Source organism: Malus sylvestris, chromosome 15 (genome assembly GCF_916048215.2).
Source record: "Malus sylvestris chromosome 15, drMalSylv7.2, whole genome shotgun sequence".
Lineage (NCBI taxonomy): Eukaryota > Viridiplantae > Streptophyta > Magnoliopsida > Rosales > Rosaceae > Malus > Malus sylvestris.
Window position 1 is genome coordinate 10,890,484 of NC_062274.1, and position 16,159 is coordinate 10,906,642.

At 36.7% G+C, this 16,159-nt stretch overlaps 3 protein-coding genes across 7 annotated transcripts; 1 reads left to right on the top strand and 2 right to left on the bottom strand.

Moving 5' to 3' along the window:
- Positions 1-5,057: 5,057 nt before the first annotated feature.
- On the bottom strand, positions 5,058-8,432 carry LOC126601983 (uncharacterized). 3 transcript variants are annotated; one of them, XM_050268750.1, is made up of 6 exons: positions 8,208-8,432; positions 7,973-8,058; positions 7,680-7,794; positions 7,515-7,575; positions 5,532-7,061; positions 5,058-5,436 (listed from the first exon to the last, which is right to left on the bottom strand). In XM_050268750.1, the coding sequence occupies exons 5-6, from the start codon at positions 7,035-7,037 to the stop codon at positions 5,413-5,415; spliced, it is 1,530 nt and encodes a 509-aa protein (XP_050124707.1). In that variant the 5' UTR covers positions 7,038-7,061; positions 7,515-7,575; positions 7,680-7,794; positions 7,973-8,058; positions 8,208-8,432; the 3' UTR covers positions 5,058-5,412. The 3 variants fall into 3 exon arrangements, with proteins under 3 accessions (XP_050124707.1, XP_050124708.1, XP_050124706.1); XM_050268751.1 differs by having other exon boundaries at positions 5,532-7,080; XM_050268749.1 differs by having other exon boundaries at positions 5,532-7,057; positions 8,208-8,431.
- Positions 8,003-14,477, bottom strand: LOC126602656 (uncharacterized). Its single transcript, XM_050269573.1, has 7 exons — positions 14,444-14,477; positions 13,409-13,533; positions 13,222-13,318; positions 12,994-13,103; positions 12,340-12,414; positions 8,174-8,276; positions 8,003-8,058 (listed from the first exon to the last, which is right to left on the bottom strand). Exons 1-7 carry the CDS (start codon positions 14,475-14,477, stop codon positions 8,003-8,005), a joined length of 600 nt encoding a protein of 199 aa, XP_050125530.1.
- Positions 14,478-14,504: 27 nt separating this feature from the next.
- On the top strand, positions 14,505-15,906 carry LOC126605327 (uncharacterized). 3 transcript variants are annotated; one of them, XR_007616915.1, is made up of 3 exons: positions 14,505-15,166; positions 15,254-15,291; positions 15,389-15,906. XR_007616915.1 is itself a non-coding variant. In XM_050272696.1 (3 exons), exons 1-3 carry the CDS (start codon positions 15,096-15,098, stop codon positions 15,680-15,682), a joined length of 336 nt encoding a protein of 111 aa, XP_050128653.1. In that variant the 5' UTR covers positions 14,506-15,095; the 3' UTR covers positions 15,683-15,906. The 3 variants fall into 3 exon arrangements, 2 of the variants coding, with proteins under 2 accessions (XP_050128653.1, XP_050128652.1); XM_050272696.1 differs by having other exon boundaries at positions 14,506-15,099; XM_050272695.1 differs by having other exon boundaries at positions 14,508-15,108.
- The last annotated feature ends 253 nt before the right edge of the window (positions 15,907-16,159 follow it).

Genomic DNA, 16,159 nt, shown 5'->3' on the forward strand with positions numbered 1-16,159 from the left:
GTCAACCTAGTGATATTCAACCGAACTGAATGTATACTAACCGAGGATTTAATGAAGCAGTTAGTCTTTTTTCTCAGGGTATGAGAATGTTTCATGTAGACAGAAGGTTTTGCGTAGACCGTTTCTTTGTGTGTCGAGTTGGAGTTCCTCTCTACGTTGTAAAACCTCATATATATACAGGTGAATATCATGATATCCAAGCATGATGAGTTGTAAAATTATGATAATATTCTAATTCTTCGGCACATTCTCTAAATATGCTTGGAATTATTGTCTGCCAAAACTCTAACGCCGTCGAGTCTCACCCTCTTTGACTTGAACTAGGATTCTGAATTTAGAATGATTCAACTTTTATTTGAAAACCAATTCGGTTCCTTAATATATATATATATATTGTTCCTTGTTCTCTTTTGAATTTTATTCAATTTAAAGACCGGAAATAAACAACAGAGTGCAAGTTGAGAAAAGAGATGTGCATAAACTACTTCCTAACTATGTTGCAAGCACTTTCAACTGCGGCTCTCCAGCTTTAGTTATTGATATGCGTTGCCTATTTACATCACCATTTTCTTGTTAGAATGGAGAGAGATTCGTATTGAAAACATATTGACAACTGTATCAGCAATATATTAGCGTCTATACTAGTGCCAATAATAATATGAATGCCATAGCAACAGTTGATGTATATTGATATGCTTTTAATATTGTTGTAAATATATTGTCGATATAAATCCCTCTCATTACCTTTTCTCCTTCCGAGCGGTCATAATTTAGCAAAAGCTTACACTCAGCACAAGAAGGAAAGTTTCTTTATTGATGCCTTAAATCTCTGAACCAACCGGAGACAGCCTTTGCTACTTATCACTTTAATGGATTTTAGTTCATCTAATCAATAATTAAGTTTGCGTCTTATGGATCATAACTCTATATTTTCAACATACAATATTCATCTTGGCAACCAACGCAAACAGATTTGATATCCACAGGCATTTCATTCTCTTTCTGCCTACCTTTATATGCAATTTGCCCACTCAAAACAAAATAATTTTTTTTTTAACAAACGATATCATCTACACCAAAGGACGAAGGAGTGTGTTATGTCTCATAATGAATTAGCAATAATGTAGTTCAAATTCATCTTTAATAAGAATCGAATCTAAGACATCTTACTTACAAATAAAAAAGAATATCACTACACTGTACATCTTATCTAAGTTCACCCATGACTTGGGGCCCCGTCTCAAAAGAATAATATGGCGTTTGGCACCACATCCCTAATGGTAATATGGCTTTCGGCACTACATCCTGTATACGAAAATGGCTTTCGGCACCACATCGGCACATCCCGAATAGTAATATGGCATTCGGCCCTATGGTGATATTTCGTTCGGCAAATACCCGCCAAATTTAATGGATTAATTCGGCCAAACAGGGCCGAGGTGCTGTTTTTTTTTTTTTTTTTTTTTTTTCAACTCTCTTAATTGTTTATAATGAGTTATCATATGGATTCGACATAAGAACAAAGTGTTGGTTGTCGACTACAAGACGCCCTCTCCTCCTCTTTTATCTGAGCTTGGAATCAGAAGCTTAAAATAAACTTACACAGGCAGAATTAATTGTTTATAATTAACCATAATTACTCATAATTTTTCAGCCTCAAACAATAGCATTTTCTTGCTGCATTTTGTCCCTAGAAAATGTTATGATCACTAATGAACTGAAAACTCAGAATTAACAGCGTTGCATCATCTTGTCCTGAATATGGACCAATCCGCGTTCTCCTTCGATGACCTTCCCCGTCCCAACTGAGAAAAGTTTAGGTAACATTCCATGACAGAGTCTTCATCATACTCTCATCATTTCTTCAAAATATTTCATATATAAAAACTTTGCTGAGTCTGAGTCGACATGCACATCATTTGCGCCCTCTTCAACTGTATCACGTACCTGATCTCCACTTCATGATTTGTACAGAAAATGTTCTTTGCGTTACAACATGAGTTGCTTTCTTTCGACCAGAATAATATTGCACTAACTTTTCACCTGATTAGAGATACTGTTTTCAGGAAGCGAGAACTTCAGTCGCTTTCCTTTCGCTTACTAGTTTTTTGGTCGATTTTCGCTAACTAGTTGATAGCCATAATATTCAAAAGAAGCTTTAGGGGGTAGGGACAAATGATGATAAAACACAGTGCTCGATCCACTTGCAGTAAAGAATTAAAATAGGAAGAGCAACACGACATGGTGCTCCAAGATTATGACCTCCATAACCAAAATCTTCAAGTAGATAATCCATCGATCTGTTTTCGTGTGACGTCCACGGTCCACGGATAACTACCCTCACTATCTGCAAGTGAAATTCCTTTCTATCTTTTAATAATTTACAATCACTGTAACATCGTTATATTAAAAGTTTAAAATGCATTTTGAACTTAAATATGCACTACTTAATCTAAAACATTGGAACTTAGCGATCGTTATCTGAAAGAATTGATGTTACAAAAGAATATGGAATTTGGGTTCTCAGTTCTTAATCAAATGATGTAATCTTCAATAAACAAGAACATGAAATTCTGCAATTATTAGCAAAACTTGTGAATCAATATGACGCCAAGAGTACGCGTCTTATTCTTCTCTGACTACTCATAAACTCGAAAACTCTGCTCAAGAATCAATCTTCCACATTGATTAGTTGATGTTATACTATATATTTTATACTAATTTTAGTGTTAATTTATTAGTTATTTTGTAAGAATTTTAATACTTTGAATTATATATCCAGTGTAGGACATTCGATTTCCTCTTGAGAAAAACATGATCAAACGAACGAATTTTGGAGTGATTTCAATTGGACGATGTTCGTTTGTCTTTCAACTTGTTCATGTCAAAGTTTCAGATTTTTCTACCAAGTGGTTAGATAAGGGGATGAAATAAAGGAGTATCGTGCAATGCTGTCAAATTAACGTTTTGGACTTATTTGGGCTTTTTGGCATCCAAGATGGTGTCTTTTGGGTTTGAGGCTTTTTGCAATTATGTTCGGGATGTTCTAAGCTTTAATTCTAGTCATTTTGGAACTGTTTTGGAGCCTTGAAGATCCAGAAACGTGGCTGATTTGTGGATGGGCAGATTTCCATATTTGATTAGGATTATGTTTCCTAGTTTCTCTAAACTTAGCCATTAGAGTTTTAGAGAAGAATGCATTATTTTGGAGAATTTCAAACTTTTTACCTACAAGGTGTTTTCTATCCATGTTCTTAATAACATTTTATTTTATGATTGTTAGTAACTAATTATGTTTGCTAGGGCGAGGCCACGGGCCTTAGTAAGAATATGTAATTTCTTTTCTATTTGCTTATGATATTATGCATGCAAGTTTTGAATTATTAATCACCGTGTTTAAAACTATTTAATTGTCTTGATGATTGGCCATCATTAGGATATTTAGAAAAGTAATTTGATGCAATTACCTTGTACTCTTACCGAGTACTAACTACTATATTAACGAAGAATCGTGTACAAATTGGCCATGCTGCAAGGAGCCATTTCACACGTGATATAATTCAAGGGAAGCCCCTTCCAATTATTAGCAAGAGACCAAACTTAAGAACCCCAAAAATCATGAAACTCAGCTTCTAAATCAAATCGTTCTTTGAGAGACTTGACAATTCGCGGAGAAACAAGATAACAGAAGACAATGGGGTAACCCCTTTTTCCTGAGTTCTTGGTCCTCATGAGAAAGCACCTCCTGCATTAGATTTCTCCAGATATACTAGATGTCTATGCCTTTTTGTCATCTCTTTCCGCTATGGACGGAAAATGTCATATGGTTTATGGTAATACAGAAGTTTAATTTAGTTACGCTCAAAAGTTGAACATGTCATATACTTTTCTATATGGAATCGAAAATGTAAAACACAGTATGTTTTTTTTTATTTTTTATTTTTATTTTTATTTTTTTTGTAGAGACGGATTAGGCGAGATTAGCTCTTCGTCAACAGTCGCGTGCGAGGCACCAACCCTCTCCCAAAGGAGAAAGGACCGTTGCACCCAGAAACCCCCACCCGTCCCCCCTCTACAAGATTTTATTAATAATAAGAAGAAAAAAAAGGAAAAGTAGAACAAACGGGGGGACTAGGCCAAAACCCTCTAAAAACAATTAATGAAAATGATATGGACTAGGTTAAGGGTGCTTAGCTTCAGTCACCTAAAATTGAATTCCCATAATTCAGTTGTTTATATTTCGTTCCCAAAATCCTCTTCCATAGCAACAATTTGCTCCTCATGAGCTCAAACGGAAGAATGGAAGCCCGACACAATCTCTTCTATAAGACGCATCAGCAAAATCGGGTACCAAGTCCCACCACGTAAAGCTACTATTCATTGCACCAAAATTAGCAAAAGCATCCGCCAAACAATTCCCTTCCCTGAAAATATGCGAAAAATGCAAATGCAAGCGAGCAATATGCCATAAACATTTTGCCCAAGAAACTTTAAGAAACCATGGAACATTCATGGAGTGAGCTGATAGTAGGCTGATGACATGCATAGAATCAGTCTCTAACCAAATGTTATGCCATTCTTCATCCCATGCAATCTGAATTGCCTCGATGACAGCCACAATCTCCGCAACAACTGCACTTGGATAAGAAGATGAGGAGGCAAACGCTCCTAAAAAAGGACCACTGGAGTCACGAAAAACACCACCACTACCCACTTGACCATTCCTTTTACAAGACCCGTCTGTGTTAATCTTAATCCACCCAACAGGAGGCGGATGCCAAAACACAGGCATGAAACTAAGAGCATCCAAAGAAAGGGATGAAATTCTTAACATGGAGAATATGGGAATCGATACACAACCAGTGAAAGAAGAAAAACAAGTAGAAGCTGATTCCCTCCAATGCCGTAAAAGACAACGTTAGGACTCGACAATACTGAAACATTTGTTCTCAAACCTAATCTTGTTCCTTTCGTGCCAAAGCCACCAAAAGAAACTGCAAATAACCAATAACCAAAGTTTCCGAACAGATGTGGGGAAAGATGAGACCAAAGAACCATAAAAAATATCTTCAATGCATTGCCAAGGATCATAAGGCTTGCCATGTTTAGAAAGCACTCCTTCCGTATGTATATCACTTACAACCGGCCTCTCAATTTCAAAATCACAAAATGTACACGAATGCATCCATCGTACAATCCTAAGAAGACATGTTTTTTTTGGTAAGATTAATATACAGATTCAAAAATTTACATTGTGTATGTTATATGTATTAGGAGCTGCCAAAATCAATTCAATCTGTTCACACCAACCACTGGAGAAGAAAAAGTCAGGATACTCTTTACAGAATTTTTTTTGCATAGCACGTTCAAAACCGATGATGCATGAAGTTCATCAGCATCGCTGGATCTTGATCAAAGCCAAAAGTGCAGCATTGCCTGTTCAATAAAAGGAGAAGTGGAAATAAGTCCTCAACCTCTGCATTCAAGGCGAACAAGATTCATGCTTAAGGGAAAACGCAAGAAAATCGTACCTCCATAACATTGTGCAAGGGCTCATCATCCTGGGGACGGGGTTTCTTAGGCTTCCAACTACGCATTTCGGACTGTATTAAATTAAGATGCTCGTGTATCTCCTGGAACAGCTTCAACTCCTCTTCTCCCGCATGACTAATTTCTTGCCTTATATTATTCCTTTCTCCCTCGAGCCGCTCTATTCTCCTCCACAACTGTTGAAATTTCGCTTGCTGAGATTCAGTAACCCCACCACTCACCGCTTTCTCCCTCACATTCGAGTCAGCACTACTTATCACATCTCTTGGTTTAGGTATTTTGTTCTCCTGCTTCTTGTTATGCAACATTTTCTTTACCCTATCCGTTTCATCTCTAACATATGCTTCTGTCTTCTCATCCATGACCAAATCCGGCTTACCAAGCCTCTTGTCAAGTTTCACAGTCAATGCACTAGGTTCTTTCTTCTCTCCTTCACCAGCTTTACTGTTTTCATAACTTTGTGGGACTTCGAAGACATCATAGACGCTTGAGGAGCACGAAGGGCTAACAGTCAGCTCCCTTCCCTGTAGATTCTCACTCTGCTTAAGTGGATCCAAACTAGCAATAATTTCTTCACTGTCGAGTTCATTTTTTGGGCTTATGCATATCTTCGGAATTGGAGGCAATGAACAAGTCCTAGATGGAGGACCCTTCAAGAGTACAGATTTTCCCCTACCATAATCTTTATAATCGGATATCTCTTTCACTCGCGCATCTAACTTCTTAATCTGCTCCCATATTGTATTCATGTTCCCGCCTGCATCATTTGGAAATTTCTTCTCTACGTCTAGGCTCTGGACATTGACTTCCTGCTCCACCTTCTTCTCCTGTATTTTTGTAGCAGGTTCGGGTTTGGGGATCATTGGTCTGTCTCTATCTCGTTCTCTTTCTTTATCTCTTTCTCTTTCCATAGTGCTTTTCTGTTTGAGCAATTCCTTGAGCTCAATTGGAGGTAGAGAGTTGATTCTTCTAATAGCCCCGCTAACCCCTGTTTCCCCACTGCCAAAATCGCATCGAGAGTTGATTCTTCTAATCGTCCCATTAACACCTGCTTCCCCACTTCCAAAATCATTCCTTTGAAACAACAGATTCTCCGGATATACGTTTTCACCAGCGCCTAACTCCGTGCTGCAGCCCATGCTTAAAAGCTTGTGCCTATAAGCCTGAAGTTGGAACTCAAGCGAAGTAATTTCCATTTCTTTCTGATAAATGAGATCTTCGAAAATGGCAAGAGCTTCCTCGGAATGACAAATCTTTTCCTCCGCCAATCTCTTGTATTGACTCGCTTCCATCTTCATAGCGGACTTTTCTCCTTGCAAACGCAATATCATGGATAGAGCTTCATCAGCTGCAGTAGATGATGCTTCTCTTTCCTGATCCAGATCATAGTAAAGCTTTTGCAGCAGTTGCTGCTGTGCTCTAAGTGCTTCGGTTAGCGTTGTAATATCAGTTTCAGGCATCCCACAAGGCACACTACCCTCCGCCATCTCAGTTCTATGGCAAAAATCTGACTTCCAGAAAGAAACAAAGCTATTCAAAATCATCAGTATTTACTTCAAATTCACATAGACAGTAACAAATTTAAACTCCATTTGAGGTTCCTAAGAAATGTAAAACTAAACTATTCAAAAACATAAGTGAAGAAACTTAGCTCACGAACCACAAAATTATACAAGTTCGATGAACACAACAACAAACTAACCCGTACCAGCTGTAAAAGAAGAAGCCAATATTGAGCATACATTTTGTGAGACTATTTATATTGAAACAATCCTTATGATTCCGTATTAAAACCAGCGTAGGAAACAGAGACACAATTCCAATCCAACTATGAGTGCTAAGTATCAAGATTTAAAACACTATAGCCGGTTTCTAGCACTCTCAATCATACTCGTATTCTAACAAGAAATTGAAAACCACAGAAACAACACATACAAAGGAACCGAGAAGCAAAGTCACATTACCTGATTGCTGCGCAAGGGGCGAAAACTTGATCCTCGGAGCCAAACCCAGTTGAGAAAATCACTGCGTAAAGAACCAACCGTGTCAAAATTACTTCTTCTACAACATCGAAAAGGAAAGAACACAAACACGAAGAATGGGAAAACATATAAAAAAAAACAAATTACATGCAACTTGTTTCTGCAGAACAACGAATTAAGACAGAAGCCGGAAACGGAGAAATTCTCTATCCGCGCTTTTCTGTTAAGGAACAAGCATAAAACAAGTCCACCTTCTTTTAATCTGCAATCAATGAGAAAAAACGGAACATCAACGAAACGCCGCAAATGCTTAATGGTTGGAGCTTCCCAGGTTCAATTAGGTTCTTCATTCTTGTCCAGATTAACAGCATGCACGCAAATGGGATTTAATGCAAGTACAAAAAAAGGCTAACGTAAAAAAAAAAAAAAAAAAAACCTACCAAAAATTGAATCTTTGTTATTTGCCTTCCTTATAAAACAGCAGCAGAAGCAGAAGCAGAAGCAGAAGCATTCATTCGGACATATTCTGAAACAGAAAGCATTGAATAAGGTTAAACATAACTGTCCTTGCCTTTGTTTCCACGGAGGTAAATCACACGACAACATCGGCAAACACAAAATCTCTCTTCTTTCCGATCAACCGAACAGATCAAACCAGAAACGATGTCGTTTTACCTTCTCTCCCGGCGATTCGAGCTTCCCAGAACTTTCGATCGCTGTCTCAAATCTCAATAGACTAATAATCTAAAATCTTAATCCAAATTAATTTTTGTTAATCATTGCGATGTGGGACCCCTTCTCTTCCTTTTCTCCCGCTACCGTTTTTAAAGGGTCCGTTTGATATTTCAAAAAGTCGTTAGTAGCTGGTTCGACGGTTACAAATTGTACAAGACGGCAGCAGGGTCCTAGATATAACCCAGTATACACCGACCACCTGAAATATTTATATTTTGAGAAGCAGCCGACCACATGATATTTATATGGAGATTCGAGATGGGGATTGGGACACTAAGGTGTCGGTATCCAAGTTAATTCTTTTTTTTTTTTTTTTACCGGGTAATTCCTTATCTCTGTGCATGTGGTCAACCATACAAAATTTCCGATTTTTTTTTTATTTAGAGAAATGACTTACATGCACTTGATCATACTGACAACTGAAATAATAATACAATAACTTTCTAACATAGCATTGTGCCTAAATTTTCGCAAAGTGCATGTAAGTTTCTTTATTTTTTGCGTGTGGGCAGACAATGCATAAATGGCTTGCACAAATTTAGTCCAAAATAATTAAAAGGGAAATTAAATGATATAAGAAAAAGCTTCCATGTGGCCCATTATTTGCTTGTGATTTTGAATTTGTGGGTTATCCACATGACACATCCATGATTCATGCTTGCATCATGTTCTCATCGAGGACAGGATGTGTTCATAATTTTAAAAGGGCAGTGCCAATCATACATCTATTTTTACTCATGTACATTTTTAAAATTTTTATTGTCATATCAAATGAATTGAAAGAAAAATTAATAATTAAAAATTAACAAGGTGTGTAGAAGTAGAAACGGATGCTTGAGTAACACTATCATTTTATTTTATTTTAAATAGAAAAAAAGTAATGAACAAGGAAACAAAAGCGTGCATGACATCTTCATGAATGGACGACAAAATAAGAAGAAAAATGATGGCAATAAATAAGGTGGGGGTATGGTGGGGCGGGTGGCCCGCTCCGATTCAGTCCAGTCCGGCCGGCCCCCAGTCCAGACAAAGTACTTTGACTATTTCACAGATTAGTACTGTTTGCAAATGCATGTCTTAGTTTAAGAGAAGAGATTCTTTCCTGATCTTTTCCAATAAAATCACCATTAAGTGATTCAGATCTTTAAAATTTCATTTAGCGATAAAAAATTATTATAACTTTTAGAGTAAACTGTCGGTTTACCCCCTGAACTTTCACCTCACTTTCGATTTCCCCCCTGAACTTTTCCATTGGAAAATTAAGGACTCAAACTAATTTTTTTAGCCAATTTGCCCCCTACCGTTAGTTTTTCATATATTCCATCCATATTTCCGTTAAGTGAGACCATGTGCACAACATGTGAGGGTAGTTAAGTTATTTCACTCTTAAAAATGATTAAAAAACTAAAAATAAAAAAAAAAACAAAACTTTCCCTCTATTTTTTCCCGCTAATTCCTATCCTCGATTTTATTTTTCCCTCTCATTCCTATACATGAGAAATGACATATGGTGTTATTGTCTACCATTTTTATTTTCTCTAACAAATTAATAATTTGACAAATGCTAATGGTGCTATTGTCTCCAAAGCAGTGCATTAATATAAGAAACCCTAGTCTTTTTTATGGACATGTTTCTTATATTAATGCACTGCTTTGGAGACAATAACACTATGAGTATTTGTCAAATTATTAATTTGTTAGAGAAAATAAAAATGGTAGTACATGCTTCAAAAAAAAAGATTCACTTAGCTACTTATGAAGACAATAACACCATATGTTATTTCTCATGCATAGGAATGAGAGGGAAAATTAAAATTGAGGATATGAATTAGCGGGAAAAAATAGAGGGAAAATTATTATTATTATTTATTTTCAGTTTTTAATCATTTTTAAATTGAAATGACTTAACTATCCTCACATGTTATGCACATGGTCTCACTTAACGGAAATATGGATGGAATATATGAAAAACTAACGGTAGGGGGCAAATTGGCTAAAAAAATTAGTTTGAGTCCTTAATTTTCCAATAGAAAAGTTCAGGAGGGAAATCGAAAGTGAGGTGAAAGTTCAGGGGGTAAACCGACAGTTTACCCTAACTTTTAAAGGATCAAAACAAGTAGACCGTTAATGAAATTTTAAAGATCCAGATTATTTGATTCGGTGGCCTTGATGGAAGAGATCTGGTTTAGGACGTATAAGACTTTTTAGTTAAAATTGTGTTTGAAATTGACATAACTCTTTAGCTTTGTCTTAACAATGAAAATCGTAAAAGTAATCTTCGTAAAACATTAGTCAATTATTCTATTAATGTGATGATATGACGTTGCATGGGAAGGAAAGAGAATGGAAATAGAAGAGAAGATAATCCTACTTCTATAGTGACTTGTGAATTAACCGTATATTTTTTTCCTTTTCTTAATATATAAAACCAAAAATGAGAACTTAAAAAAAATCATCATCTCTATCTGGGGAGTGAACCCAGACCAAAAATGATGTGACATGTGGTTAATCCACTTAAACTATTTTTTTTAATTAAGAAATGATAAAAAAATATATGATTAATCCACATGTTACTATATGGTTGGATTTATAGGACCTAAGCAGTGCTACATGAATAATTGACGAATTTTTCAGAGAAATACAAAAATGATATATGATAGACAAGTTCAGAAACCGCTTTTATCGATCTTTATACTAATTTCAAGGAATATTTAGCTAAAAAGCCCAGCCTAAAAGAAAGAACAGGATGCACAAACAGAGATCATTCAGGAACAAGAAGATCTGAAGGGACATGTGAACTAAAGTAGAAGGGACGTGTGAACTAAAGTAGGCGAAGGGTATGAGCACGGTTAGCTAGTAATAATGAATGGTGGATTCAACACCGGTGCCATGAAAGATGCATCTGGAGAAAGATAACACACTGACATGATCGTTAGCCCTGGTATTCTTAGACGCTCGCAAGAACCAAATACTCCAATGAGCGAAGCTGATAACACTCGTATATGAACCGAAGCTGTCTATAAATTACGTTATAACAAGCAGAACTGGCGACAAATCGTTTCCATCTGATCTACTCCATAATTCTCGTCGTTCGAAGGCTCAAAGCCATGCAATAAATAAGAGAGCTTGTTGTGCCTCTGCTTTTGACCCCGAGAAACCTAGCTCCGAGATTTGTCAATCTCATTTCAATCCACCGGAACCTCGACCTCCATCTTCAAATCAGAGTTGCCAAGAGTCTGTACACAATGAGGAAGAAAAGTTTGACATCACTTTCTTATTTTCGGCATACATATAGTGGTTTCGACAAATTTGATAAGTTAAACTGAAATTCAATGCATGTATGATTATTCAAGTAATGTTTGCGAAAGTATTAACTAATCTGATTAGAGAAGAACCAAGAACAAATAGACAATTTAGTTGTCTTACACTCTTCGGTATTTCAAGAAGAGTACAGCATGTTCAAAGAAAGGCAAACCAGAAGGGAAACAAAACATCTCAACTTCTTGAGATGTTAAACCTTCAAGCCGTTTTATCACAGCGCTAACCTGTATCACATATATGCTGGACCCAACAATAGTGTGACTTCGACGAAGATAACTTAAGAACTTTGGAAAAATTTCAGAGGGCCTCCATTCCCATAAGGAAAATGAAGCTATTACTTCTAGGCCGAATAGAAAGTAAAAAGTCAATGCTATATCCTTGAAAGTTGAAATCCATGCAGGTAGATGAAATGAAAAATTGACGTTCTCTTTCCTTCATTCAATCCACGGACACATGAACACTGTAAGATATGGTTTCCAAAAGGCAAACAAAATTATACTAATCAGAGCAAATCTCATTGACCTATATGGGCATGATTAGGAAGGGCAATGCCAAACAAAGTTATACCAAAACGAAGATCCAAAATTCATAACACAATCACTAAGATGAAACAAGCAAAGCAAAGTGATAAAAATCATACAAGGGAATGGCCAGCCCAGTTATATACATACATACATACATACATACATATATATATATATATAAAATAACGTCCATCAACTACAAAAGAGAACTCATTATGTTGTGGTACCTTCACAAAGTCCGATATGCTTAACAATGAATCCTTCGTGTAGCCGGATTCCTCAATGACATGCGTCAATACTTGCTGTAGAAAAATAAAACCGATACGCAAAATATCAAACACACAAAAAGGAAACTTAACAGACTTGGTAACTCACAGTCCCAGAACAGCTAATTCCATTAATCTTGTATAAAAGAGAAGCTGAAGTTGAGTTTTCAATCAAAAGTCCTCTTTTTTAGTAAGAAAACCAATGCATAGTCATTTGGAAAACCCGAATCCTAGATGAAAAACCAGATTATATTTTGATCAGTAACTTTAACAGATGGTGAATACACTGAATACCTGTATACCAGGTAACCGAACATAGTCCGCATAAACATATTCACGATGAGAAAAGCTTGTGCAATATATACTTCACAGAGATAATTTTTTTTCAACATACGGACTCGTTGCATAATTAGAGTGCCCTGCCTCGCTCCCAAGTCTAACGCAAAATACTCCAGAGTTTACAAAGAATGGTTCATAATTGGATAACACAATTTTGCGAAATGTGCTTAAGCACCTGTGTAATTACTGAGAACTCGAGGTTAACATGAATTACGAAAAGTTAGTAATTTTCCCTTCAAAGATTCAAACTTTAACATGGATTGTAAGAGAACCAACCTCCCTCTGTTGCTCAGATATGAACTGCCCCGTCAAATCCCGCAAAACATCCAACATGTCGCTGAATGCGACTTTCCCATTGCCGTCTGAATCATATACCTTAAAAATAACTGCAAAACAGATACACACCCCAAACTGCAACTCAGAAACAAGACCAACAAATCAAGCAAGCTCATAGTAGCCAACATATACTTCTAATATTGAAACTACAAATGACGAAATTATTACACTCGATTTTCTGCTGCAAGCTTGCACGAGAACTGAATGCTGATAAGAATAATACGAATTCCTTAAAGTTCAATCCATCCAATATCTTCAGCAACCTCTGAAATATGAATTTGAATAAATTTGTATTAAAAAAATGTGAAAAATTAAAATAAAGCCTCAATCTTTGAGAGAGAGAAAGAGAGACTACCTGAGAGAGAGGATTGACGGCGAATTCGGGAACGGACAAGAACTCATCGGAGGAGATGAAACCTCCGCCGCTGCGATCGAGCTGGCAGAACCGCTGGTACAGAGAAACTATCTCCTGCTGCGAAACTTGAAAAACGAAACGCGCAAATCGAATCAAATCGAATCAAATCGAATCGAATCGAACCGAACCAAACAGCTTAGAGACATTAAAAAAAATGAAAAATTATTTACATGTGTTTGTGAATGTTGAGCAAAAATTGTACATAATATGTAAACAAATAATTAACTCGACCAATTTCACCCTCGTTCATTTTTCGAAGAGGGTTTTATTAATTCGAGTTCGACCCATTCTACGCTACGCGCCTATTAATTACAACATTTCATTTGGGAAAGGAACACCCTTTGATTCTAATATGAATAAATCGTAACTTGGGAATTTAGATGTTTATTTGATTTTGTGACTGCATCTAGATAGAGCCCTAGATTGCCTACGTACCCTCGTTGAGGGATCAAGTCACTCGTAGTTCCTTGGTATTTGGTACTTGTTTGATTTTGATGCCTTATGCAGTTTTAGCTCATGCAGGCGAGGACTTTAAGTCATTGGAGCATTAATGCCTTGTGCAGTTTTAGCTCATGTGGGCGAGGACTTTTAAGCCATTGGAGCATTAATGCCTTGTGCAGTTTTAGCTCATGCAGGCGAGGACTTTAAGCCATTGGAGCAATAATGCCTTGTGCAGTTTTAGCTCATACAGGCAAGGACTTTAAGTCATTGGAGCATTTGATTCGGCTTCATGCCATTTGAGATTTTTCTTCAGCTTCATGCCTTTTGTGATTTGATGCGGCTTCATGCCATTTGAAATTTGAAGCGGCTTCGTGCCATTTGTAATTTGAATCGGCTCGCTTCTCTTTTACTCTTCGTAGAATTTGTAATTACTTGGTCAAAGTAACAGAAGTGAATTTAGTTTATATAAACCAGGGATTCGTCTTGATTTCAACTTCACGGTTGCGTCTAAAATTTTAATATTAGACTGCATACGTATCCTTAACGGAATCAAACCGGCGTAGTTCATAAAAACTTGAATGATTTTTGTGTTTAGACTTTTTAGGAAAATGAGGAGCCATTTGGATTAGATTTGAATAATTAATGGGTAATGTAAATGACCCATTAATTTGAGTATGACAAACTGGGAGGGTTTTTTAGGAGCATGTCACATCCACTTTTTTTTCCCCACTTGAACTTCACGTGAAGTACTTTAGTTCAAAGTGGAAAGAGGTTTGCTTTTCCTTTCATTAAAAAAAATGGGACTCAAAATCTATCTCACATGAGGTGTATAGGTCAAAACTTATTTAGAGAACCTTTCTTTTTATTTTCAACACCATTAAAAAAAGAATGGGACTTTGAACCCACTTTGATTTTTTAAACATTCTGACAACAAGCTTTTACTCCTCCCTTTTTTCTATGTAACTCTTCCAAGTCCAAAGACTTTCTTTTCTACGTGTCTAAACTCCCACGTGGGATGCATCTTTATCCAGGCCCCCTCTTGTGTAATTGCTTCGGAAGTCCTCATTTTCTTGACTCAAAACAGGTGGTTTTCATCCAGCAGGAACCGTAATACTTGGGCTTCAAATAATTTCGTAATGTTTTGGAATTCTTTTCAGGTTTGTCAACCGTTGATTTCCAAAGGAAGATGGGTGAGATTGGTAGAGTTCAAACTCCTTTTGATTTGTTCCAATTTATCTTTTTTTTCCTCCCTAAACCGTAAGGACTCTTTTTTTTTTTTTTATGAGGTCATGATTTCTTCTTTCTACTGCCTTCATTCTTTTTGCTCGTGTGCTTTCTTTGTAGGTCGAAAGAAAATCAAGACGAAGAGGAGAAGAGATCGAGTAGGTTTTCCCCTTTTCGTTTTCTATTTTCTGGGTTTGATTTTGGAGTGGGTTGAAGTTCTGAACTGCAACTGATTGGTTTAATTATTCCATGCAGGCTGTCCTGGCAATAGACCTCTCTTCCATTCGATTGTTTGGACAAGCGTTAATTTATGGCACCACAGGTGAGGAATGCACTCTGAAGTCTGTGGGATGCCCCTTATTTCTTTTTGCTTCTTCCTGTGTGCTGCCTTTGATGCCTACCATATTTTCTCCATTGTACAAAGTGATGTTTGCCTATGTGAATGCCCATGAACTTGCTAAAGTTTTCATTAACTTTCAAATCTTTTTGAAGAATAGGCAAACATGCCTTCAAATGCTTGCTAGTCCTGCCGTGAGAAAGCATATTTGAATTCGAATTCAATTTTTCATTTTGCTACGGGTTGTTCCGCTTGGTGGGTTGGTTTCCTAAATGACTTGGCAGCAAATCTTTTTTTCTTCCCATTTTCACATGGTTTGTCCCATTTTTACGTGGCAGAGAGCAAGTGAGAAATTTTGACAGGATGAAGCTCTTTGTTTCACCTTCACGTAGCAAGGGACCAAATGCCTTTTAGCTACTTCTTTAGAGTTTGAAAAAAAAAAAATAATAATAATTCTTTCTTTCCCGTTTGTCTTGTAGCATATTGACAGTTTCATTTCAATGCTTTTGGTCAATATTTTGACCCAATATTTGACAAAAAAAATGGCATCCACATTGTTCATTTGTCTTTATCAGGTGTTGAATTAGGGAACTTCCCAAGCATGAGTCGGTCACCTCTTTTGCTTTTACAGAAAGATGTCTTTATTTGTCAATCACGTGGCCTTACTTCCTCTAGCTTTTCCAAATATG

Coding starts and splice junctions, on each gene's coding strand:
- LOC126605327 (XM_050272695.1), top strand. Junction 15,292..15,388: donor CGAAGAGGAGAAGAGATCGA/GTAGGTTTTCCC, acceptor TATTCCATGCAG/GCTGTCCTGGCAATAGACCT.
- LOC126601983 (XM_050268750.1), bottom strand. CDS start 7,037: ATGGCGGAGGGTAGTGTGCCTTGTGGGATGCCTGAAACTGATATTACA. Junction 5,437..5,531: donor CCTTGCACAATGTTATGGAG/GTACGATTTTCT, acceptor TTTATTGAACAG/GCAATGCTGCACTTTTGGCT.
- LOC126602656 (XM_050269573.1), bottom strand. CDS start 14,477: ATGAACTACGCCGGTTTGATTCCGTTAAGGATAC. Junction 13,319..13,408: donor CCGTCAATCCTCTCTCTCAG/GTAGTCTCTCTT, acceptor TTCATATTTCAG/AGGTTGCTGAAGATATTGGA. Junction 13,104..13,221: donor CTTGCAGCAGAAAATCGAGT/GTAATAATTTCG, acceptor TCTGTTTTGCAG/TTATTTTTAAGGTATATGAT.